The 25,994-nt window shown below is 39.5% G+C and overlaps 1 protein-coding gene across 4 annotated transcripts in view; it reads left to right on the forward strand.

Moving 5' to 3' along the window:
- Positions 1 to 24,288, forward strand: part of EDAR (ectodysplasin A receptor) — a 73,266-nt gene extending 48,978 nt beyond the window's left edge. For 2 of the 4 annotated variants that reach the window (XM_086880304.1, XM_086880305.1), the window contains 8 exons: positions 4,363 to 4,448; positions 14,758 to 14,844; positions 15,970 to 16,095; positions 16,184 to 16,258; positions 16,563 to 16,635; positions 17,361 to 17,520; positions 20,262 to 20,322; positions 21,719 to 24,288. In XM_086880304.1, the coding sequence (XP_086736430.1) occupies positions 4,363 to 4,448; positions 14,758 to 14,844; positions 15,970 to 16,095; positions 16,184 to 16,258; positions 16,563 to 16,635; positions 17,361 to 17,520; positions 20,262 to 20,322; positions 21,719 to 22,038 (988 nt within the window). In that variant the 3' untranslated portion in view covers positions 22,039 to 24,288. Of the gene's footprint in view, positions 1 to 4,362; positions 4,449 to 14,757; positions 14,845 to 15,966; positions 16,096 to 16,183; positions 16,259 to 16,562; positions 16,636 to 17,360; positions 17,521 to 20,261; positions 20,323 to 21,718 lie in introns of all 4 variants that reach the window. The other 2 variants (XM_086880303.1, XM_086880302.1) reach the window with 1 other exon arrangement.
- Positions 24,289 to 25,994: the final 1,706 nt, after the last annotated feature.

Genomic DNA, 25,994 nt, shown 5'->3' on the forward strand with positions numbered 1-25,994 from the left:
TAGGGGTATAAAATATCTCCTCTCCAGATGTGAACAGCAGGCACATTTGTCAGTAGTTGACAGCATTAACTAACATAGCTGTTCAGTGAGATTTACCAAGGCATTTTAGTCTCTGGGGTCCTTTCTACACAACAGAAGGGAGTCTAAGGAGCTGTTAATGTAGTGTGTGTAGTGTTTGTTCAGAGCCAAAACAAGTTTCAGGGCTGGCTGAAGGGGCTTAAAATTGGTGTTGTTTATTAAGTCCACCTTTGTAATGTTCTCTTATACTCAGTATAATTCTAATAATAATGGCAAGAAATAAATTGCTACATTAGATATGTATATCCTTGATAATATTACATCTGAAAGTCTGCAAACCCAAGCATATATTTACAGTCAAATTTTTTTTTTTTTGTAGGGTAAGTACCTCAAAATACAACTTCACCTTACTTACCTACATTACTTACCTTTTCAGTTTCTGCCACTATTTCTCTTTGATTTAGAGACATTTGGCTTTTGTTCAGTTTGCAGATGCTGTATAACCCACACTGCCTATAGCACAGGAAGCCCTCTTAAAGAGGCCCTGCTTCCAGGTTTATTTTATCAGTAAGTCTGTGAAATTTTCACAGTTTACAAATAAAATGAAGGACTTGTCTAGCTGCCAGCCAAACAGACTGATGATGTGACTTAAAAAAAGCTCCCTCTTGACTACCCTCCACATATCATAAAGAGCAAGAAACTTAAATAGTGGTCACAGTTGCTGTTTTGCAATTTTTGTCAGGACTAATGAGGTTACCCAGGTGGGAGCAGGGTGCTGGCTGAAAATAATCAGCTTGCACAGCTGGTGCTTGGGGAGAAATCTCAAAACATCGTGTTTGCACAGGTGTAGCCTGTAGCAGAAACTGGTCTGCCGGAATCTGGCTGTGTGCCGCTCCTCCTGTAACGCTCAGGTCCTGGGATTGTTTGGCAAAGCCAGCAGTTAAGGAGAAACACCCTCTCAGCCCAAGACTGAATAGATGGAATTCTCAAGATAAACTAAATATGAGCTAAAACAAGCTCTGAAGCTGCCCTGGCTCTTCATGCTACTTAGAGTCCCCAGAGTTTGCTCCTGTGTCTTGGTGGGGGAAATGCAGAGCCTGTGTGTCAGAGCAGAGAGCTGGTGAGTAGCTGATTGTCCTTATTGTCCCCTGTGCCACACGGACAGCCAGGTACCAGGGGGAGTGGCAGCTGGCAGGGAGCTCCCTTGCCTGGGCAGTAAATCTCAGAGAGCCCCTGAGTGGATGTGAGGGATAAAAACAAGGTTTCAATTTTCAGAGGACTGCTTCCATAGCACACTGCAGACCTGCCCAAGGTAACAGCCCACATACTGCTGTTTGTACTTATGGACATCTCATCCCTTTGCTTTTTCACCACCTCAGTAAAGGAGCCTGAGGAAAAGATGAGCATATGGCTCCTTCTGTACAAAAGTTTTCAGACAAAGTACCACTGAACTGGCAGCCTTTTCCAGTGCTTACAAGAGCCATCCTCTGTAATTTATCTTAATATAAGCACTGGAAAATTATATACTTTTATTTTCTTTTTTTCACTATTACTGATGACCAATTCTAGGGAAGAAAGATACCTTTGGTACAAGAGGAGAGGTCACCTACTTCTTCTTTGTGTTCCCTCTCATATAAAATAAAAATAACATTGTCATGCTCACAAGAAGTGTGCAAGACAGAGAAGATATTAAAGGCTTAGTTCCAAAGCTGTGATCCTGAAAACCAAAGTCCAGTGAACTCTAGAGGTACCTAGACTGAAACCTCCTGAGAGACTGCAGGCTTTGTCCTCTGCTCCTGCCCAGAAGCTCTTCTATCATGTCAAATAGGACAGGTTAAGAACGTGGAAATTAGGTGTGACTCAGACTGTTTCCCTCAGTGGGGTGATCCATTAGGTGTTCCTGGAGTGTGACTGAGATCACAACTGACTACAAGCCTCAGTGGCAGGTCAGAGCAAGAGTCCTTCCAGCCTGGTCGTCTGTCTTCATTCAGTAGCAGCCATGAGGAGCAAGAAAAGGTCAAGTATAAACAATACATGTCCCTTATGCTGTCCCAGCACCTATTTTCAGCTTGGGGTAAGCTTCCAGTCCCCTCAGAAGATAGAATTGCAGTGGGATCATTTTCTCTTTAAATGCAGACAGAAATGCCTCTGCTACTGGCTCTTCTCCATTTCTTGTGTTTGTCCCTGGCTACAGCAAATGCGGGATCAGTTCTCTGAGAGGTTCTAAGGCAAGGAGTGAATGCTCCTCTGGTTTCTGCATGGAAAAGTTTAGCCAGTGAATTTCTAATGAAACTGAGTCCCACCCTTGCTGTTGTGGATAAGGCAAGAGATGCCTCCACCAAGGATGCTCCTCTTTGCTGCCTCTCTGCAGATTATCTCCTGCTGAGAACAGCACCCACCCCTCTCCACCTCCTGTCCCAGGCTCCCTGTTCCCGTGGGAGGGAAGGCCTAAACCCGGGTCCAAGTCCCTGAATCTGGAATGACACCACCAAGGTTAGCCCAAGATAAGCCACTACAGTGTTAAGCAGGAAAAGAAGTCCATTTTTCAGTCTAGCCTCAATTCTTGGATTTTGCCTTTAGCCCCTCCAAACCTGAGCCTGGCAGGTGCCAAGGAAAGAAAGGATAAATATCATAGTGGAAGAGTAATACTGTGAAAATTTGTTTTGTCATTAGTGGGTCATTTCTCCATAGTTGGTGGTATAAAGGTATCACATATTTCCAACATTACCTTTAATATCTGGTGCATAGGAAAGTGGCCAGAAGCACAAATCTGTTGCCAGTACTTTGTGTGGGTGAGTCACTAATGCATCTGCAGTTTCCTGCTCATGTGGATGAATGATTGCCTGCCATGAGCATCTTCTTCAGTTTCCTTTATATGTCCTCCACCATTCTGCATGGTGGTGAAAACCAAGAATTATTCCACCAGCTTGATTTAGTAAGTGTCAGGAGGATTGTTTGTCTTTCCTAAACCAACACAGCTATTAGACTGTGGATCCTAACTGTCCTGTATTTTTCTTCATAGATTTATATGTATCTTTGGGCTTCCACTCTTTTGTTTTGTGGTTTGGCAGCCTTTTCCTGTGTATTTGTTAACTGCTTTGCAACCTAAAATTATGTAGGCCCCCATAAGAGAGGAAAGATGAAGTTTTGCTCCTGAGAGTTAGGTAGAGTGGCATATGGGGCACAAGAGATTTTTGAAGGAGGAAGCAAGGATCAATCTTTTAAAACCATCAAGAAAGAAATGAGGAAACATGAGTAGTTCCCCGGCTCCCTGAGTTTCCTCCAGTCCCTGTCTTCCCTTTGCTGCATCATTGTGTATTCCATCTCCTGGACCTATATCTCTTATTTGCCATTCATTAATACACCAAATGATTTGGGTGGACGGTTTCAGCAGTGATTTCCTAACAATGCATATATTTTCCAAAAAAAACCCATACTTTACATGCATAGGCAGGTACATACGAGCAGAAAACAGATCCACAATTGCATAAAATGTTTGTAGTGTTGAGTTCCTGTCTACACAGAATAGATTATGAATTTATTCATCTCTTCATTAAAATATGTAGTGATTTACAAGTGATTTATAAAGACATATCCATAACATCAACAGTATGATGTTACATCAACATATGTATGATTCTGATGTAATTACTCATTAGGGTGCATATGGATCTAACTCTTAAGTAGCCAATTATCTTATTTCAACACTAGCTTTATTAGCAGCCCAAAAGTTCAAATTATGAAAACCTTTCTGACACACTGTAATTCCACTATCAAGGACTAATTTATAAACAATACAGCAAGGAAATTAAAAAAAACCCCAAACAAACCAGTAAAACATAATCTGCCTTGCCCTGTGAGGGTGGTGTTTCCCTGTATTTTTTATTATGATCTGGCTCAGATTTGGTTCTAAGATTACAGAGATTATTCTTACAGTGTTTGTGAGTAAAATTAGCCAGCCATATCCAACTGGTGGTCTTGCTTGAAAGATTACTGCTTCAAAAAACTGCATTCTCTTATTTTGAAAAATCTTATTTCAGGGCATGCTGTAAACTGCAGCTTGGACTCAGCAGGGAGACTAATGTTGTTTTAGGCAATATTACCACTTCTTGTCATGTCTAGAGGTTTGATTAATTACATATTAAGAGGAAAGGAAGAAGAGAAACACAGTCTCTATTCAGGCAATTTGAAAAAAAGAAAAAAAAAAGAATAATCTTTGCCTCAAATTGCTTATAAAAGTTTTTTTAAATGATTTTATCTCCATATAATTGGTTGCTGCTGAACCATGTTCAGTCATATCATATTAATTTGCACTGTTTTGCCTCTTCTTGCCCTTCACTGCAGTTACTACATGCTGGAAAACAGACCTCGGAACATCTACGGGATGGTTTGCTACTCGTGCTTGCTGGCACCTCCCAACACCAAGGAATGTAAGTGTTCTGATATTTCTATTCATTTCATCTGGTTTTGACTTAAAATCATCTGGAAGCTCGATGTGAAGTCTTTCGGTGATGATAATTATGTTCAAACAATAATCCTAGCTCCAGTTAAACAATTTCTGCTTCCAACTAGTTTTGCCAACAAAGGGAGGGAATGCTTATCATTTGAGGAAAAATCAGAATCTTTGATTTTAGGATCTACTACTGCTCATCTGTTAAGATACACCATGCAAGACTTATTAGGATTACTTAACCAGTAAGTCCAGGAAATCCCATGTCTGTGTATTTTTTTTTAACTGAGTTTCAGTTCACCTGGAAGGAAAACATGGGACAATTTGTAGATTCGTAATTTGTAGGAGTAAAAGGGCATCAGACCTTTTCATATCCTTTGGCTGCTAAGTGATTCAAGGGTTGACATTGATGTCTGGTGGTCAGCACTGGTAAGAGAATTAGTTCTGTAGATTTCATTGACAAAAGGGTCTGTAGTTTGCTAATTGAAGAAATCATGTATGAATGTGTGTGTGGCACCCTAGAGGTACCCGTTTGTTTGCATACCATGTACGTGCAGTGCCTTATCCATCCTCATGCCATGGGGAGGAGGGACAGCTCACACCAGCCCTGTCCTGCAGAAGCAACCCCCCAGAAACTGCTGTCTCCTTTAGGGGGCAGAGGAAGTGAGGAAAAGAAAAGGAAAAATGAGGCTCTCTCTGAATGACCAAATTACTTTGACACTCCCTCGGATAATCTGGAGAAGATCAGCACAAAAAGCTTTAAAACAAAATGACAACAAAAACCCGAACAAAGAGAAAAAATGAGCAGTTCCCCAGCAAAACTTGATGCATCTAAAACAAAAATCCTATCCATGTTCTCTTCTTTCAGACATCTTTGTAGTGAAAAGGAATTGCAATATTTTGTCTGCTTGATTTGAAGGCAGGGGTTGAAAGTCCCAGAACATTTATTTATGTCCATAAATAGGAATTGCTTCATTCAGATGCTGCAGAACTGTGTATCACTGGAGCTCTGGGAAGCACTTTAAAGGAGGATAGGACACGAACATCTACTACCTTTCCTACAGTTTAAGAGCTCAGAGGAGCAAGGGGTTGGTCACCACCTCACATGGCTCCTGGTGAGCAGTAGCAGTCCAGAAGGAAGCATCTCCCCTGAGCTGTCTGCATGCCAAGGGGCTGGTGTGTTGTACAGCTGCTCATCCCACTTGGCTGCAGAAACCCAGCCAGCCCTGAGATTGCCCTTCTGCCTGAGACAGTGGGAGTGGATGAAGGGCAGGGTGAGCGTGGTTTTGGTGAGATAACATCTGTTTAGGAGGTGAGGTAAGGGTGTTAGGGGGGACCCAGATGTGAGATGCAGGAAGAAGGTGCAGAGGTAGGGTAGTACTACAAGGGTAGGAAGGTTGTGGTTTAACCCCAGCTGACAGTCCAGCCCCAGGCAGCCAGCCACTTACTTCCCCCCACCCCAGGGAAGAGAAAGGTAAAAAGTGAGATAACTCAATGATTGAGATAAAGACAGTTAAACAGGTAAAGGAAACACTACACACATTAGTGCAGAGCAAGGAATCCGTTCTCTGCTTCCCATGGGCAGTTCAGTATTCAGCCATCCCCAGGAAAGCTGAGCTACATCACATGTAATGTGACTTGGGAGCACAAACACCATCACTCTGAATGCGCTCCATTTCCTCCTTCTTCCCCACACGGTGGGATATCCCTGGGCTCAGCTGTCCTGGCTGTGTCCCCTCCCAATTCCTTGTGCAGCCCCACCCCCCTCACTGATGGGGTGGGTTGAAAGGCACAAAAGGCGCTGTGTAATCACTGCTCAGCAATATTGAAAATATCTCTGAATTATCAACCCCTTTTGGTCACAAATCCAAACCTTAGCCCCATAGTAGCTTTTGTTAATAACATTACCTGTACCCCAGCCACACCCAGCACAGAGAGCCGTGGTGGGACATGGGGGGATAAGGTAAGAGGGTGCAGATACACCTGGTTGCCCCACTGGTGGGAACAGAACCATGCGGGCTGCTAATCCATAGCTGGAAATTAATCCCTCCCTCAGCTCTGATGGTCTGTCTCAAACATGCTGAAATGGGTTGTTAGTATTATCAGGCATGTTATAACTCATTTGGGAAGAAACTACCAGATCCTCTGGTTATTAGTCACCTAAAAGAAAATAAATCTTTGTCTTTTTGTGGGATATCTGGCAGATACAACAGGTAATGTGTTTCTATAAAGAAAGTATGATTGGCAAAACTGATCAACTACATGCAATTTTTAGCTTGATAAACACAAGAATAAGTATGTATTATCTTTGTGAGGAATTTAGGCAGGTGTGTAAACCATCAATTTGATTCTGTACTAAAATAAAACATTAGTCCTAAAAGGACTAAGTATTTCTATTTTAATCAAGTCCATGAAATCAACCATTTGATTACAAGTGTTCAAAAAGCAAGAAAGGGTCTCAAAATCCAAGTCTCTCAAACCAATAAGCTCAGGTAATTTGGTTTATGATATCTAAGTCTCCAGACCCCATTTGGCCTGGCAGTGCCCCAATTCATAGGCATTAATTTGTACTCCAATTGGAAAATCAGCCTTGCTGCAGGAACCCTTGAAATGCTCCCTGTTGCTGTGGAAGGCAGTGTAAAATCTGGTATTAGCAGATGATCTTTTTCACACATTTCACTGTCATCAGATTACACCAGTCAGAGCGAAGAAGAGGTGACATGTTAGTGTTGCACAACTGTGGAATTTTTTGAGGTTTGCAAATTCCAAACTCATCTAAGTGCTCCAAGCCCATAACCTTAACAAGAGGTTTCTTAACTGTTTCTGTCACAGGAAGGATAATACCAGTATTTTGGTGGGATGGTTTCTTTGTGCAGATCAACCTCTGCTTATTAACTGGCTGTTAGAATGGAGAACCCAGTACAAAAACTCCCAGTGGTCCCAGGAATCTTCTGTTCCTCTGCTGAGACTTCAAAATAGCAATGAACAGCATTTAGGAGCCTAAACCCCACACTACAGTGTTGCTTCTCCCCCAGAGCTCCTAATTGCTCAAACTCTCCTGGATACAGCACACCACCAGAGAAGGGTGACCCAGCAGGTCACAAGGAAATGAGAATCGCGAATTACCTAAAAGTAGGAAGCTTGGGGTGACAAGCTCCGAGTTTACAACCCTATACAGAAAAATGAGAGCAGATAAATCCCGTTTCAGGCCTTCATTAGAGCTGAGACAGGATGGGAGAGCAGTGGCGCTCTCCTTAGCTGTAAGCATTCCCTGCTGGGGAAGTGCCTGGACTATGTGTTTGTTACAGAAGGCCAGGTCCAGGGGTATGTGCCCCTGCATGGGAACTTGCTCAGGGAATTTATCTGATGACACATTTCATCTGACAGAAAAGTATTTAGGTTTGATCAAAGGGTAAGCAAATATCTTTCAGCTCAAATGCAGTCAATAAAACTTGAAATGGCCAAGGACACAAGATGAACACCCCACAACCCAACATCTGGAAATATTAGTGTAAAAAGGACTGGAAGTGAGAAATTCCTTGATGGGCCTGTGCCACCTTGTTGGGTGTTTTTTTTCCCTCTCAAAGGACTTGAGACATAAATAGCACAAAATAACATGGAAAAGAGGGGGAGGAAAGGGAGATAATTTGCAGAGGCCAGAGGTTTAATTGAGGCAAGCATGTCACCAGTTTATGGTGTTGAAAATCTCACTGGTTTGAAGGATCTGATACCTCTGTGATAAATAAGAGCACTGCAAAAGGTAGGGGAGGCAGGTTTTCCATGTGAATCAAACCATTAAGGCAATGAATACCAAACCACTCTAAGATGTGGCTTCCCACAGTTAATGGTGCTGGATTTTCTGTCAACATCTCTGGAATTGGAGTTACTTCAGTCCTCTGACTATGTAGGGTGTTTTTGTTGTTTTCTTTTTCTTTTACCCAGTGTAAAAGTAGATGCAAAAGACAGATGATTTAGCCATATATGGAGTTTCTCTGGCAGAGAGGTAGAGTTACTGCTAGAAGAGACTTTGTCTTTTAGCAGCTGAAACTCTCAATTAGTTTATGTATATTAACTCTCTCTTTCTCCTCAAACTTTGATATTTGCCACTCCAATTGAAAAATGTTGGAGAAAAACAAAATCAAACCCTGCTACAATAACTTTAGGAACACCTACTTTGAAGTTGAATTTACACAATTACATAAATATGCAAATCCTTTTCCACTCACAGATTATTTTTCTAGAAAACTTCAGCAAGTGATTGAGGGTTTTCTTTTTAATCCACTATATATATTCATAAGTGTATATGTGCATAAAATACTTAATGTTATTTTATTTCACCTTTTTTTGCTGGATTTATATATGAAAACAGATACAATAACCAACCTGTGTAAGTTTTTAGGTCTTGCACCTACCAATGACAGCTTGGGAAAATAAAAAAAACTAATAAAAGTATTGATAAAGGAAAATATTTGTGGTCAGGCTATTTTTTTTAAATACCAGAGAGCAAATGACATCTAGAAATAGAAAAGATAATTTTTATTATTTTTTAATTAGAATTTCAAAAAGAACTAAACAGATGAGATAGAACAATTGACTAAAAATTTATGATTTTGTGTGACTAGCTGTAATCAGGGGGACACATCCAAACTGAAGACTCAGAACTCAGCCTCCTTAATTGAAGGGCTTAACACAAACAAGCCTAATGCCAAACCCACTGCATTAGTTAAAATAATTATTTCAGAGATTTTTGTTTTAACTTTCCATTCTTTGTAATATCATTCATTTCCATTCCTTGCCAGTTTTATCCTTTTGTAATACAATCAACATCAGGACCTTTTGTCCTTCTGTTTTAAATTATGCCTGCAAACGAATAGGCTTGTTATCTGGAACCAACAAAGTTTTTTTCTTTTTTTTTGAGTTGTTTGATCTCTGAACACCCATTTCCTCTTCACATGTGTACTGGGAGAAATGTTGAAGGCCATGCTTTATTATTTGCTGATGGTATGGCCTGATTCTCCTCCCTGATTTGTCCATATTAGGAAAGGAACCTAACCTTAGGATAAAATTGGCCAGCTTCAGCTATCAGCCTTCAAGGGAAGGGATCTGAGATGAAAATGTGGGCTTTGCTGTCTTCAGCTGCTGGGAAAGCTGAGCTCAGGTATCCCTTAGGAAGTTATGTGGTCCTGGTGCACTTCTTCCCAATAAAACCACTCCAATGACTTTGATGCTTTCACTGGTGCTGGAGCTGCAGCTCCCACAGTGAGCACCACCAGCCCGTGGGAGATGCTGCAGGTCTCTGCAGGATTGCTCTGACTGGGCTCAGGAGCTGAAAAACCTGCAGAGCTTGCAGCCTTGTACCACCCATTCCACCAGGCTGGCCACCAGGACACCAGAGAAATGGGAGACCAGCTCCAGGCAGGTCACTTCTCTTCCTTATGATGCTCTAAAGTCATGGTAGCAAAGTTTGAATAGCAATTATTGCCCTCATGTTGTGCAGAGAAAGGGGTGACAACACTGAATTCTTGGACAGATGCTTAGTTCATGGAGTGTTTGTCTATGACTTTCCAGTGCTGTGCAATGATTACAGCTCCCAGTGAGTTCTAAACAAAACTTCAACAGATGCAAATAAATTGTCAGACTAAGGCCATGTGGCCTATAATCATCATTACTTCTCTATCCTGACAAAATAAAAGGAGAGAGAAATAAAATAGTTATAGACATTATAGAAAGCACAGCAGCAAAAAACTATTTCCTTTTATGTGACGTGATTACTTACAGAGAGATTGACCAGACTGAAAGCAAAAGTCAGAAGGAATTTTCCTATCATCATTTTCAGAAGTTTAATTCTCAGGAATTAATTTACATCATGTTCTTCCTGGTGTAATAGCTACCTACACTAACTGAAGTATCTACCTGTGACTCCAGAAAATATCAGAGTTACTTATAGTATTCTGTAAAATAAAGATCCCTCATGCAATCCTCCATTGCCTAGAATATGTTCTGTTATCAGTGATTTGCGATATTTTCAGAGTTGGTTTATGTTTGGTTACTGAAGTTGTATGTAGGCAACTCAGAAAGAAGGTTGGCTTTGACAGCTGCTTTAGCTTCCATGACTTTCCAAGTGCACAGACATTCCATCTGAAGTGTTGTTTCCCTAAGTTTTAAAGCAAACCTGTCATGTAAGTACCTGAATACAGATTTACATTATTTAAAAGTTCTGACCCCTGCTCTCTACATATCTAGGTCTTTATTTATGACTAGATTTAGTTACAATCCAGATTTAATTTTGTCAGCCATAAACTGTCTACTTATATTGAATTTCAACTCAGTATAATTCATTTTTCATCTCATATTTCAGGCTGATAGTTACTTATTTGCATGTGTGCTTTATCCTACTTCAGCCCATAAGAGTCTCAGTGATGGTAATCCCAGCTCATCTGTGCCATTCATAGTTGGACTATGCTTGGGAGAGGAGGGATGCATCAGGAGAAAGCAAGCTTTCAACAGCAAGAAATAGATACACACACAGACACCATTTTTTCTGTTAATGTGTCTTATTTTATGGTCACTCTGATAGTCTGTTGTGTACACATTTTGAGGATTTTTATAACATGTTATAAGTATTAAATAGACTAAAAAAAAATAAATCTGTTGCTAGTTGTGAGCAGCAGTCCTTTGAATGGACCAGGAAGCTGATACCCACAGCAATGAATGTCGGGGGCACATATGGTGTCCTACTGCAGCAGATTTTATTCACTCACAAACACTTGCAAGGGGGTATGGTGGTAAAACCTCCCTTCCCTGTGCCCTTCCCCTCCTCCTCTCACAAATCTGGTAGTTTTGTTTGCCACTTCTTATTGTAAGCTCCGTCTCAAGGTACAAGAACAACTGGAATAATCTGTTACATAAAGCAGAAAGGTTTATTGAAACAACAGCAACAAAGGATTTTATTGCCCAGCATTTGTTTCCTGAAAGAACAAAAGGCAGCTGCATGGTAATTTAAGTTAAAGCTATCTTTTGAGTTAAAATCCCTAAACATTCAAAAGTAAATACAGATTCAATTGTTCTTTTAAACAATAAGTATGGAGCAGTTTTTTTAATTGAAACTCTATTTAGACTCCAAGAAAGTTACAACTAAATCACAGGGTTTTTTCTTATAAAAACATTTATAATGCAAAAGTTGACCAAGCATCAGTGATAAAGTTCTTTCCTAATTTCTTTATCACATTCCTACAGTATTGCATACAGGTGTCTAGGAATATAAACCAGTCTTTTCCACAGCTATATTACAGCCATCAGTCTTTATTTTAAAAAGAGAGTTGTTTCCATATGGTGTGCTATAACACCTTAGGATGTCTCTGCCTGAGCTATATCTAAGTCTTTATAGATTATGTGTCATTGATATTGGAAGCAGAATTAATAATGTGATTGGGATGCGAATCTGGATGTGAACAGGAATAACTGATATTAGTGTGATGTGGTGCTGACTGGGATAAAGCAGCAGCTATGAGTTGTTTCTTTTTGCTCATGTAAAGGAATATAAACTGAAATTCCACAGAAGGTGTCACTTTGGTTCCTCTTGTAGTGCAGGTGCATGAATTGGCACTTTCTTCTAAGCCACATCTAAAGAAAAATCTTGGCTCATAATGGATATGCCAAATTATTAAATTTGACAGTAGACTTAAAATATGTGTAATGACTAACTCCCACCCAGGCGTGTGTAAAAGGCCCCCACATTCTAGTGCCAGCTGTGATTTTGCCATGCCAGCACTGCAGAACAAACGAGGTGGCTGTGTTCCCATGCAGAGGACATTCTGCACATAGGCTCTGGGGCTGAAGGCTCTCACTGGTGTGCACAGGAGGGGGTGTGATATCCATGTGTGTGCGTGGTGTGGGCAGCATGCCTGCCCTGCTGTGGGGGAGCTGGGTGAAGTGTGATAATGATGCTGAATGAAGAGTGGTGACCTTCCTCCTTCCCTTCCTGTGCTACTTGCTGCTGCCCGACTCCCCAATTTGAAAGGCTCTACTTCCTTTCACAGATGGGTGAAAAACATGAAGTTAACAATACCAAGAGACTGAAAGATTATTAGGCAGAAATACTTCAATGACTTCATGCTTCAAGTGAAGGAAAAGAGAGGCAAGTTTGCTAAAACCCATTTGTGGAGATGGGCTGAAGCTTGTTAGCGGAACTCTAGGCAGACAAAGCAGCACAGCTTGCCTGTGTTCACTGAGAGGCAGTGTCAGAGAAGCTATTGTTGGCTTGTTGCAGCTTGCAAGGACTGTGCAGAATTCCAGTTGGCTGTAACTGGATTTGCCAGGGGGGCTGCAAGAATAGGCGTAAGCCTGGCGGCTGTGCAGGAACATGAAGGAAAGTATCAGGCTACATTACTGGCCATTTGCTAAATTTCCTCTCTTGTCCAGCCATGATGAGTAAACACAGAGGTCATGACCAAGGATGCTTCACTTTGGTTTTGTGAAGAATTGCTTAAAATTCTACAAATTACCTGTCTTTAATGCCCACTACATGCAGATGACAGCTTCATTTATATCATCCCTAGATAGTCTTACTGCACTGCAGTGTCTGGAGCTCATAACTCATTCTTCTTAGAAGGAAATCTGTCACAGAGAAATGACCAGAGGCAAGACTTATGTAATCTAGCCTTCATTTGCAAAATATGAAATGCATCTGAATTAATAAATTTGTATATTTAAAACCTTATGAAAACCCTTATTCAGTTTGAAAAAATACCAATTATAATGAATTAATCCATTTTCTTCCAACAAATGATGTTTGAAAGAAGTTTTACGATTGTTACAGAAAATTTCTTTTGAAGACAACCACAACTCTTACTTTGCAGCCTCTTTAGGTGTACATTTCTTATTCAGTACATGCAGACAGGTTTTACTTTATATAGTACTTTTTTTTCTTTTTAAAAAAACATTTCTCTTCATTTGAAGAATGTGCATATTGCTTTGTTCTTAACCATAGAGCATTTCTCAGACCACTCCAGACAACTTGATTTTTTGTGTAGTTTACCTGGTGATTTGATTTCTTTGAATATTTACTTGGTCAAAAGGACACAGTGAGCTCTCATTTATTTTGGTCACCAAACCAACTTGTGGAGCCATGTGCTGTGCACACTAGATGACTGGGGCAGCTTTTTGCCTTCAGGTCTGCTGAATTTAATTATCACTGGGCTTTTTCCACAGACAGCTGATACAAAGCAGGAGGAATTTCATACCTCCTCCAAGATAGAAAATGATTCTCAGTGTCTGTTGATAGTAGCTGTTTGCATTATATGCTTACCAATGGCATTAAAGTTCATTTGAGAAGGAAGGTAATGTTTACTCCCAACCCTAATACTTTTGTTCTGTTTTGGAATGCTGTGCAAACACCCTCCTATATAAAAGCATTCTCACAAACAGCTTTATTCTAAATAATATGCACTATTGTTTACTATTGTCAAAATATGTCATGACTTGGTTTAATGCTTTGAAGACTTGGTGCATGACACCAGGACTAAATTTAACCTTGACTGTAGAATTTAGACCTGGAAACCCCTACTGGACAATCTCACCCCTCTGACGGGATGAAGTTTTCCTATAACTTCTTCATTTATTGGTTCCGTGAATTTTCACTCTCCCCAGAATATAGATTTGCACTGACAGGAAATCATAGGAAACATACTGCCAAGTTACATTACAGGAAATCCTAAAATTCCCTTTTATGACAATACAGCTCCATGGAACAGAAAAGCAATCTTTATACCATTACCTGTCACTTTCCCTAGGTTTTCCTGTGGAGTCATGAGGGTTTGCATAGCATCACAGCTTTACAGTGATGCTGCTAGTGAAGGTTGCTTTTGAGATGCACTAGTTGGAGGAATCTACCAGCTAAGTCTCAGTCTGCAGTTGCAAATACTGGAGTGGTAAACTGGGTAATCTCATCTGGACCCTGGAAAACTTTCTGCTACCCAGGACAGATCCAAAATATGGGAATCTATGTGTAACAGGTTGGCTTTTTCTTCTGAGTTCTTATCTGTTTGGCAGTTTGGCTTTCACTCCCTCTGGACAGTGTGCAAAAACAGGGTCTGTAGCCCAGCTTTCAGTGTACCAGTAACATGTTTTGGGATTAGGGACATTTCAAAGAGCGAGTAGCTCTTGGCTCCTTTGTGAATAAATGGGAATGCAACCAAGCTAACTAAAGGCTCTCTTTCCTTGAGCCAACCTATTCCTTTGACTGGACAAATTAACCATTGAATTTTATGGCATTTTTGTTTACATTGCAGGTGCAGGCACTAACTCTGGCATTTCAGCCATTTTCCCAAGCACCTCTGGCACAAGCACTTTCTCACCTTACCAGCATGCTCACAAAGGTAAGAATGTACTCACAGGGTTAATTTAGCAGCTCTTTATTTTGAAAAGGGCACCAACAATGTACAACCAAACTGAAAATATCTGTTGCTGTTTCCATTGTAGCTATTTCCAGATTTCTAAAACTGCTATTAGAAGTGAATTATTATAATGTTTCTCAGTTAATCAAAACTGCTGTTTGTCAGCTGAACGTAAAAAGGATTTGAGCTGTACCCAGTGATGCCAGCAATAAATTTAGCTCATTATTTGTAGCTTTACAGAAATAGCACTCTGCCTCAGCAAACTTAGCTTAGAATGGTGAAAACAACTTCATGCACAAATATGGTCAGTTTCTTACTGAGCTAACATAACCAGTTCTCCAGCACAATCATTAGGCTTTTAAAATTTTTGAACCTGAAAGACAGAATAGGAAAGGTGCAGTTAATGAGATACTGACAATGCTGTTCCTCTTTGTATTGTCTGAAAACATGACTGTTAGGATCACATTTTCAGAGAAACTAAAGCTTTCAACCCTTTTAGCGTATCTATAATTTTCTGCATCCTTTCATGCCTTTTCAGTTCTTTCGCATCCAAGTTTTCTTTCTGAATATCTTTTCACATAGTTTATTTTAAATTCACCTTCAAGCCATGCTGCTTTTTAAGTATCTGCTAGAAAAAAATCCGTTATTCTATGTGTGCATTGTGTCCTCCTTTTAACTTAGAGCTTTTGAGGCAGCCACAGTTATCAACAGTCATTTTAGCTCTTATTCCATTTGTGTATTTACTGGGTTTTGTTTTGTCAATGATGATTCCCAGAATGCAATCCTACAAAAGCTTCTACTCTTGCATATGTACAGCTTCCCATATTAAAATACAATTTCCTGCATCTTTGTATCTGATGGATCATACCATCAAATATTCTTAATGAATACTACTAACTGGTTTATGCACAAATATCAAAATTTTGAGAAATTTTTAATTAACTCACCTTTGAGATGCAACACTGAGTTTTTCAATGCTTAACAAGCAACCAAGACTCAAATCAACTAAAGGATTAGGCAAACTATCTGTAGAGCAGACTGCAAACTGCTAACTATTCTCTGATCCTAAGGGTTGCTCCTTCATTTATTTTTTTTTTATTCCAGCAGATCTTTCAGGACAAGGACATCTGGCTACAGCTCTTATAATTGCTATGTCTACTATCTTCATAATGGCTATTGCCATTGTCCTTATCATCATGTTTTACATTGTAAAAACAAAGCCATCTGCTCAAGGTAATTGTTCAGCAGGTAAAATTATAGTTGCAAATGCTATTCTTAGGAAGTTTCTGAGAATAATTAGTGTTATATTTGTGTATTCTAGCCTGTTGCAAGAGCCACTCAGTAAAAAACGTCGAAGCTCAGGCTAACACACAAGAAGAAAAGAAAGAAGTGCAAGGTACAAGTTGTTTTAGTTTTGCTTTTTCTATCCAAGACAACACTGGGCTTAAATATTCTTAATACTTTTCTCTTAATTACAGTTTCTCCTTTGGAGTATATAAAACCCTCACCAGTTTACTAAAGAATTGTCTATACTAGCTTTTTGTACTTCCAGAATGTCACTTAATCCTCTGATAGCAATTAAATATACAGCAGAGAGATTTATTTTGTCAGTAGGGTTGCCAGCAGAACTAGCTCCTGACACAAAGCACTGATTTGGAAACTTATTGCCAATTTAAACTTCTCTAATTGTTGTTCTACAGATAATGTTGTGATATTCTCTGAGAAAGAGGAGTTTGAAAAACTTACAGCAACTCCAGCTAAGGCTGTCAAGAGGTGGGTAAAAAGAAACATATTGCCAGTTTCATTGTAATGGGGGAGGCACATGGTCATCATTCATCCTGGTACAGTGGAAGACATAAATTTGATGGGTATGCTGGCAAGTAGCTGCAGCAGGGCAAAGACCAGCCTTAATAGGCTTTCTCTACTCTGGTTTCTAGGAGATGGTAACAGACATTTTCAAGAGACACCTGGGTCCTCCCTATTCCCTCTGTGACCAGTTCATCAGCTCTTGGGAATCCATCTCCTCTTTTGAGAGGTTAATTTCTGGGACCTGCGTGCAGCTCTCACTCACATGGCCTTACTGAGGTTCCTCTTCCATTCTAAATAGGAAGTACAAAAATAGCTGCTACAGGCTTTAAGGAAATCCCTTGTCCCTAGCATCATCTGGATGGCATGGTGTGGTAGTTTTCCTCATCTTATCTCTGCCCAGCAGCCAAACCTGCCTGGGTAACATGATTAAGGTGGGCTAAACACTGTCCTCATTTGGAAAATCCCTCTATTTTTGATTCTTGCAAGCTACCTGTGACTGTGTGGCTTGGTGGGCATTGCACATACACACTGGGGTGGCGAAGGCCCTTACATTCACAGGATTTCAGAGGAAAGGCATTTTAAAAAATGGAAAACACTTTTATTCCATTACTCTCAGATAGCAAAAAGAAGATGACTGGAGTCAACCCATGAGAGTCTTCACTAAGATAACCATATCCTTCATTTTTCAGTGAAAACGATGCATCTTCTGAGAATGAACGACTTTTAAGCCGGAGTATGGATAGTGATGAAGAAGCTGCAGTTGACAAGCAAGGGACTCCAGAGAGATGCTTATTATCTTTAGTGCATTTGGCCAGAGATAAATCTTCAACAAGCAATAAATCAACTGGGGTAAGGCTACCTCAAGATTTAAAAATTGAGAACATTTCTCTACTTTCTTTAAAGGAAAAAAATATATAAACTATCAACCCCCCACAATGCATTGTAGGGTAAATCAGATTGATTTACAAGAGCTTCTCCAGCCAAATTTGTTATAGCATCTCCTTTGCATAATGACATATGCATATGTATAGTGTTCAGAGATAAAAATCAAATTTTCTACAAGACTAATTAATTTGCTTTTTTTGAGTATTATGTTTTATAGTTTCAAGAAAGAAAAAACCCTGCCATAGCTAATCCTAAAACAGTAAAACAATGAAGCAGGCTGGATTTGGCTGACAGCAGAACATCTGAGTACCTTGAGCCAGCTGCATTGGTATTTCCATGGACAGATTTCTCAATAATATCAGGTGTTGTGCTTGGTTTGCATGTGGAATTTTAAAAAACACACACATGGTTTGAAGGTAATTCCTGTGTTCTGAAGGACACTCAGTCCTTCAGACACCTCTGTTTTGCTGTGCAAGGCCTTTGCTTCTTCCTGCTGAGTGTGTACCGCTCAGGGCTTTTTATCTCACTTGGAGTATTTTAAGGCACGGTTAAGGCCACACCTCACCCAACAAACCTTTCAGTTTGTGTTAACAACAAACTACTCTTAAAAAGAAGGTGTCTGCTCAGATTTGTTTAGTATTTCAAATTTATTTTTAAGTGGCTATAGCTAGGTCCAAATTACATCATTAATATCAAAAATCAGATATTGTTTAAGAAAAAAAAAGGTTTGAAAAATTCATCTTTTCATATTTGCATGTTTTAAATTGCTGGGAGGATCAGCTCAAAATTCCCAAAACACACCACTTTTCAGCTGAGATCAGACACACATAATCTCAACACAAGTTAAATGGTTTTGTAGTTGTAGACATTAATGACCATCTGAAAATAATTTACTATTCCAGTGCTCACACTTTGAAGTTCAGGTTTTTGAGGTCTCTCTAAATATCCAAATTCATGATACTTTTGTAAGCACTGGCTTGAAATAGGATAATACACCTTGGATAGTCATGAAATCAGAATATTTCATAAGAAGCAGGTTACCTTCGAAAGACCATGTATCACAGATACATTCTCCAGAGTCATTTAGATAGATAGCTCCTAAGAGCACCTAAAGCATGAACTATTTCTTCCAGACCTGTTCTAACACACATCCTCATGGACTAAAGACTGCTGACAAGGCTGAAGACAGACATTTCAATGAAAGTACAGATTACATCAAGATTCTCCACTCCATGACTGGGACGTCACAATTAAGCCAATTGCCAGAAGTTAGAAAAGCAGTAATTTTCTTCAAGTTGGGAATTAAGTAGCATTACTAGCACAGGAAAGAATATTCAGAGTAGTTGGCTTGCTATTAACCAACTTCTTCCTAGTTATAACAAAACCCATTTGCAATGAGCTGCCACACAGAGGATCATCAGGCTAAACATTTCCTGTTTGGTTTCAGCTTAAGCTTTAAAAATCCCCCATCATCTGGCTCTGGTAAAAAGAGCATCTTGCATAATTCCATGGAATTACTTAACCTGCTTGTTTACCCTAAAAGTGAGAGGAGAACAGAAATAAGCATCCAATAGTTTTCTTAGGAGGACTTCTAGTAAACCCCATTAAAAGAAAATTTCCTGTTTTCAAGGTTCTAAAACAGCTAATCCCAACCTGCAATAGCAACAGGACAGACTAAGCACACATGAATTATAGGAGGAAGCTGTAAACAGCACTCAGTGTCTGCACTGCGTTGCCCTGCAGTGCACCTGCCAGACACGCTTCAGGTGCAGCAGCCACTTTGTGCTCTCCAGCTGCAAATCCATTAATCCACGTCATTCATGTGCCTTGTCCTTCATAGTCCAAATAAAATGAGGAAAATCTTTCCACAAAACAAAGTACTGAAAGCAGAGCTTTTATTCAAGCCTCGTTTGCAGTGAAAAGTGACAAATTTGTGGAGATAATGCTAGAGTCCTGTCAAAAAGGCAGCTTTTCAGAAAGCTCAGTCCTAATGAGAGCTGGCACAGGGAAGAAAATTTCAGTCCCTTAGAGCTCATGACATTTTGACATTTGTTTTCACTCCACATTGAATCCAAAGCCAAAACTTGAGAATATTTTGCTAAATGAAACTATATAAAAGAGTCCATTTTTAGCTTGAAAAATGTCAGGTTTTCAGTCCTGTTTCTTTCTTGTCAAAAATTACTACATCCCACTGGATCTCAGATTTTTCCTCTCCAAAATTTTGCTGACTTCTTTTTTTTTAAATCTAAAATATTTCAGGTAATTAGTAATGGACTAAGCAGGTCTATGTCAAGAGACAGAAAGGAAGATCCCCTCCTCTACAGTCCTCTTAGATTATTGGAAGAAGGCAATTTCAGTCTGAATTTAATTCCCTGTATCCAGTCCTGATCTGGTTCACCTAGACATCCCTACATTAATCATTGCATATACGGTACTGGATTTGTCCTCATTCTCAAGAGCTTGCTTCAGTCTGAAAGAGAAATAAAATAAACACTTGGAGCAGAAATGTACTTGCTCTCAAAAAAAATCTAGAAGTTGAAATGAAAGATCTCTAGCAGGGGCAAGTGAAATCAGAAATATGTTTGTGCTTCATACTGTGTGATAACCCCATGAAATGGAGATGCCTCACAGACTTTTCACTGCTGTCTTCTAATTGTTTAATCTTGTAAATGAAAAATTAATTTAATAAAACTCTTCTCATTTAGATTCAAAGTCGAAGGAAAAAGATACTTGATGTGTACGCTAACGTATGTGATGTTGCAGAAGGTGAGTGTACAATTTCCATTTACGTTAAAAGCATGAAATTAGATCACAAGCATTTGTTGTAGAGTAAGAAAGGCCTTTCTAGGGAAAATAGTCCCAAACCAGAGAAGACACTCTGTAGGCAGATTTGTATTCACTTACCAGGAACCCTGTGGTGCCCTGACCACAGAACTGTCCAGGCTGGGCTTGGGCTGGAGCAGGCCAGGGCTTCTCTCCGGGCACATGCATGAGCTTCATTCCTGTGGAGAGCAGGAGCTGTGGTGGGCTGTGTTGGGACACAAACAGACCAAGATACAGAGAAGCAGTTTTGTATTTCCCATCTAGAGGAAACCTGTTGAAATAAGACCTGTTGGTCTTATTTCTTAAGTTAACAGATAAAAAATAGTTCCAAATATGAAAGTGTGATTTGGGGAGGGTCAGAATTGAGGGTAAGACACAAGGCTCAACCTACTCTGCTTCTCTAAATTGTCTCACATCTCAGAACAAAATATGTAGTTTCCAGGCTGTAAGTGTTTTGACCCTGTTTAGCACCTGACCTGTTTTAGCAGGAGACAAGAATTAAGTTCCCTGCAGAACAGGAGATGTGACTGCATTCACTTCCCATCACACACACACACACACACACACACACACACACACTCTGTGTGCACATGTATGAGTATTCTATAATTCAGGGAGCTCTGTCTCCCATCAAATTAGTGCTGGTGAGTAAGAAGTAGGAAAACTACAGAAGCAAAAGTCTGGTTTGGGAAAAATGCCATAGCTGGTTCTCTCCTCTGTTTTCTGAACATGAATACATAGAAAATATGTCCAGGAGAAAACAGCCTTTTCCCCACAGGCTGAGTGTTAAATCCTCCCTAGAGATTCTCAATAGTAATGACAGTTAAGCAGTTGCAGAGACTTTTATGCTTGCATCTGGCAGCATCATTGCTTCACCTCACTTCTCACTTTCCTACAAGGGCAACTTTCAATTACAGATATGTTTCAGCAGCTGTTGGTGACAGTCTCAGGGAAGGGTGAAAGCTGTCTCTGGAGCTCAAACACTGAGCCTGATGTGCAGAGGTATATTAATGGGGCTGCTCACTAGGGACACAGTTGTACTGTACTTTTTCTAACAGCTAGTAAATTGTTGAAGGAAACAGCAGAGCCACGGGAATTCATACAACTCATCTATTACTTCTTTTCCAGGCAACTTTTTACCCTAATTATGGTACCCTACTGTCATTATGAAGAATTCATTTGGTAATATGCAGTAGTACCTTTGGACCTAGACATTTATCATGAACTATCACTTAAAGATTTCAGCTGTATTCATTGCTAACAGTGTAATCTTTTGTACTTTAATAAATGCCAAGACTTGTACCCAGAGCCACCTGACAATCCACCCCTCCCTTTGCAGGCCTGAGCCCTACGGAGCTGCCATTTGACTGCCTGGAGAAGACCAGCCGAATGCTCAGCTCGACCTACAACACAGAGAAAGCCATAGTGAAAACGTGGCGTCACCTTGCCGAGAGCTTTGGGCTGAAGAGGGATGAGATTGGCGGCATGACAGATGGCATGCAGCTGTTTGACCGCATCAGCACAGCAGGCTACAGCATCCCAGAACTGCTCACCAAACTGGTGCAAATCGAGCGACTGGATGCTGTCGAATCCTTGTGTGCAGACATTCTGGAGTGGGCACAAGCAATGCCGGCTCCTGAACCAGCAGGGGCATCCTGACATGCCTGCCTGGGGCCTGCACTTCCCCATCAGAAGTGGGATTCCAGTAAGCACTGCATCAAAGACTTTGGACTAAAGACCATTGATGCTTCTTCTACATAATTGCTCACAATAACCAATGGGAAGCTCTTCTCTTTGACTTAGAATTCTAAGAGTGAAGTAACACATGTACCAAAACCAGAGCAAAAATTTCCCAAGCTTGGCATGAAACATGTCATTAAACAAAATCATCATGTTAAAAAGTTGCTGATAATAAGCAGAGACACAAACATCCATTTTGTGGTCTGTGTATGATTAGAAGGGCAAATAACCCTTCTGACACCGTTCCTGCCTGGCCTTCAGGAAAGGCATTGAATAGCTCTCTGAAAATATTTGTGTCTCTTAGGACTTGGTTCAGTGGTTTAACAGTTATAGTCAGAAGCAGTACCACGGCTACAGTATCAATTAATACACATTAGGCACTTACATTTCTATCTGCTCCAACCAGTTTCATTTTCTACACTTATTATGGGTTTGTTGAATCTAGAAGCATGTGCATTATATGCATAGGTGTATATGCACAATCCTCAGACTGACTAATTATGCTGCATGGAAAAAGAGGCAACATAATTTACAGATTGAAGTGCTCCAAAACAATCTGTATAATGCATGTAAATGCACTCTTGGTCCACACTGACATTTCAGAAATTATAAATTCAAACTGCTGACTTGCTGAGGACAAGCTGTTTAGAAAGTGGGCAGTTACTCCTTGCAAGTTAAGAGCAAAATCTGTTCTTTACTGTTAAGAAAAAAGCAAAACCAAAACCAGATTGTCCACTACCATTAAAAAATACTTTTCCAACAGTGACATCTATATATCAAATTATATTCCAACCAGAGGAATTCCAGACAACAGTGGTGCACAGGTGACACAAAGAGCAATAAGAGTAGATTTCTTTAGAAACACTTGAAATGCAAAGGAAAAAGTGTTTTGAATGCTATACTCTTAGCAAGAGTATAGCATTAGTAAGTCTGGACCATGAGCACAGAATCCACCAGTGACATTAAACTCATGTGGAAGCTAATGCATTATTGTGAGTTTGTGAAGTACAAAAATTGACCTAATTTGGTTTTCTTTTAACTGATTTTCTGACTGTCTGATTTTCACAGTTAAAATTTATCTAAAACTTATTCAGACCACAGGTCAGTGTCTGTTACCAAACCTGTTTGCCTTATAGCTAAAATAGTGATGATGGATTTCACCAAGTGCAATCACTAAATTAAGAGACGTATCAATTACAAAGCAGTACTTCTTAAATTCAAAATGCATGACTAAACAAAATGCTATTAAAAATATTTACCATTACCCAGAATTTAACAACCATTATTCTAGCACTTAGTAACAAAATTTTATCTATGATAGTACCTTAATTGTGCAAAACATTTAGCATCACCCTGTAACATCTATATTTGTATCATTTCAGCACTTGATTTGTATATCAGGGGAAGTACATGCTGCAATATAAAACCTATCCCTTTCATTATTCTTTTTCCACCCTTTCTTTCACAACATACTCTTCGTTAATCTGCATATATGCCAAATTTTATAAGATTTTAACTCTTCTTTCAATGATGCAGCAAGCTGCATTTATTAGAAATTTAACCAGCTGATTGATGTTGAATTTAGGCATGAAATTCTTGCTGTCTTGAAATCAATGACAAATTCACACAGATTTCAACAGGCTTCAATAAGATCTCTAAATCTGTGTACAGCTCAGCAATCTTCATAGATTTTCAAGACCATGAATTTGCAGGTTTTACTACTGCTACTATAATAAAAAAAAACAAAAGGGAAAGAAAGAAAGGAAAAAAAAAGCATCAAGGTTCAATTTTTCTTGTGCCAGTGTGTAACTACAGTGTTATTCAGTGGACTGCCTCCTATATTTTATGTGCCATTTAAAACTACACATCACATATTTGTTAAAAAGAAGATAAAGAAGATACAGGAATCTTCTTTTTATGTTTATTGGGCCATGAAAAGTTAAGGTTTTGAAACTGATGGTGCCAATGAGAACACAGACTATTTAACATTATTTTATTTAGTATACAGTATTTTTATTGTTATACAAAAGACATATGGGATCGAAAAAAGAATCCTGTAGGTCTTGCCAAAGCTTACTTTCTAATAACTTTGTTTAATGCTGTATATATAACTTATTATATTGTAAAATATGAACATAAAATATGCTAATAAAAGAAAGAGGTCAAACATAGTTGTATTAGCCATTTCTTTGATTAAATAGCAAATTGCCCTATAAATCTGTAAATAAATAGGTTAGCCAAGGGCTGGTAGGCACATTCCTGTGGTATGGGAGTATCCTGGTAATATATATGGAGCAATCTGTGCATTCCTGTAGGATACTGTTTCTCTGCATCACTTAGGAAACTTGAAGCAGAAACCATTTTGTCAAGGTATTTCACCTTGAAGGTAATGTGAAAATGCCAATCCCCTTGCAATTCCGCAGAGAATCTGTAAGTTTTTATCTGTGCACTGAGAACTTTGCAGACTGTGAGACTGGTGAGTAATGTCACGGTAACAGTACTCTCATTAGTATGTCTTCATTCTGCATTTCTAAATTAGCAGTACTTCACAACACTACCAGAAATCTTAAATGGAAGCTTTCACTTCATGACAGGATAACTGTGTTCAGGTAGTCTTAGGCTGCACAGGTGGGACCACCAGAAGAACTGCTAGCTTCTGTAAAAAAAACTCAGAGCACCAACTTGGATTGCCCTCAGACCAAACTACTCACTATCTTGTAAGACTTTCCTCACCTAATCCCAGCTTCCGAGCCTAACCAATATTGTCCCAGTTTTCTCCTTAGAGAAACTTGCTGGACTTAGCAGACTTCCTTGGATTTCAGGTTGTGATCAGGGATGGTCCTCTATATAGTGTTCAGTATCTGATGGTCCTGGACTGATGAGATAAATAAAGAGAGGTAAGCTGGGCTGAAAAGGGTAGGTGCCAGCTTTGCAGTATAAAGCAACAAGAGTGGAATGCCTCTGTATTCTATAATTTGGGATAATTAATAATATCCACATTATTCGTGAACAAATAATAATGTGCATAAATTCCCAGCATTATGGGTTGGAGGATGAGCTGAAAAGGCACTCCAGTTCCATTTCTCCCTGTCAAACTCTAGGCTTTAGGCAGTTCAGCAGTCCTGCTTTGTTTTAAGGAAGGTGTAAATAAGAGAAAAATTCTTACTGTTGCAGTAAAGTTGTTGTTGAAAATAATGACCCAGAGGTACAACAGGATACTCCTGTATGCAGGAGCCACTCTTCTGCAAGCATGCTCTATACTTGTCTTGATAATGAAAAGAAAATTGAGCCCATGCCCTCATTATGTATGGGATAGGCTTCCCAGTGCACATTTCACTAAATATATTAATATAAACAGGGCAAGAATGGACTGTCTCAGGCTATATCTAGTTCTAGATGCATAATATTGCATATATATTCTATCCCTGCATCCAAATAAGCTTTTGATTATTTATTGTGATATGATTTATAATGCACAGCATGTGTTACCTCAGGTATTAATTTATCACTATCAACTACTCTTCAAGGACAGAAAAATGTTGATTCCTTTTTCCCACTGTTCTGTGAAACTAGACTGTCTGAATACTTAGGGAAGAATGGTAAGAAGCCTTTGTATGCATGGCTGCAAAAGACAGTGAACAGCTGTTACACAGGGCACACAGAGGCATCTCATTTGTCCATCTGCTTTAATAAAAAAAGAGATTTTATTTTTATATATATAATTGTGGCTGCTATAAAAACAAGCTTATATTAGGATTCAAGTTAATATAGCAAGACAATTCAGGAATTATTTTCCAATTTAATCTACTACATAGAAGTAAACAAAATATCAGGAGGAGGTAGTGCTGAAGACTGATTAATAGAAAGACAACTGA

Source organism: Cyanistes caeruleus, chromosome 3 (assembly GCF_971803275.1).
Source record: "Cyanistes caeruleus chromosome 3, bCyaCae1.hap1.1, whole genome shotgun sequence".
NCBI classification, from domain to species: domain Eukaryota; kingdom Metazoa; phylum Chordata; class Aves; order Passeriformes; family Paridae; genus Cyanistes; species Cyanistes caeruleus.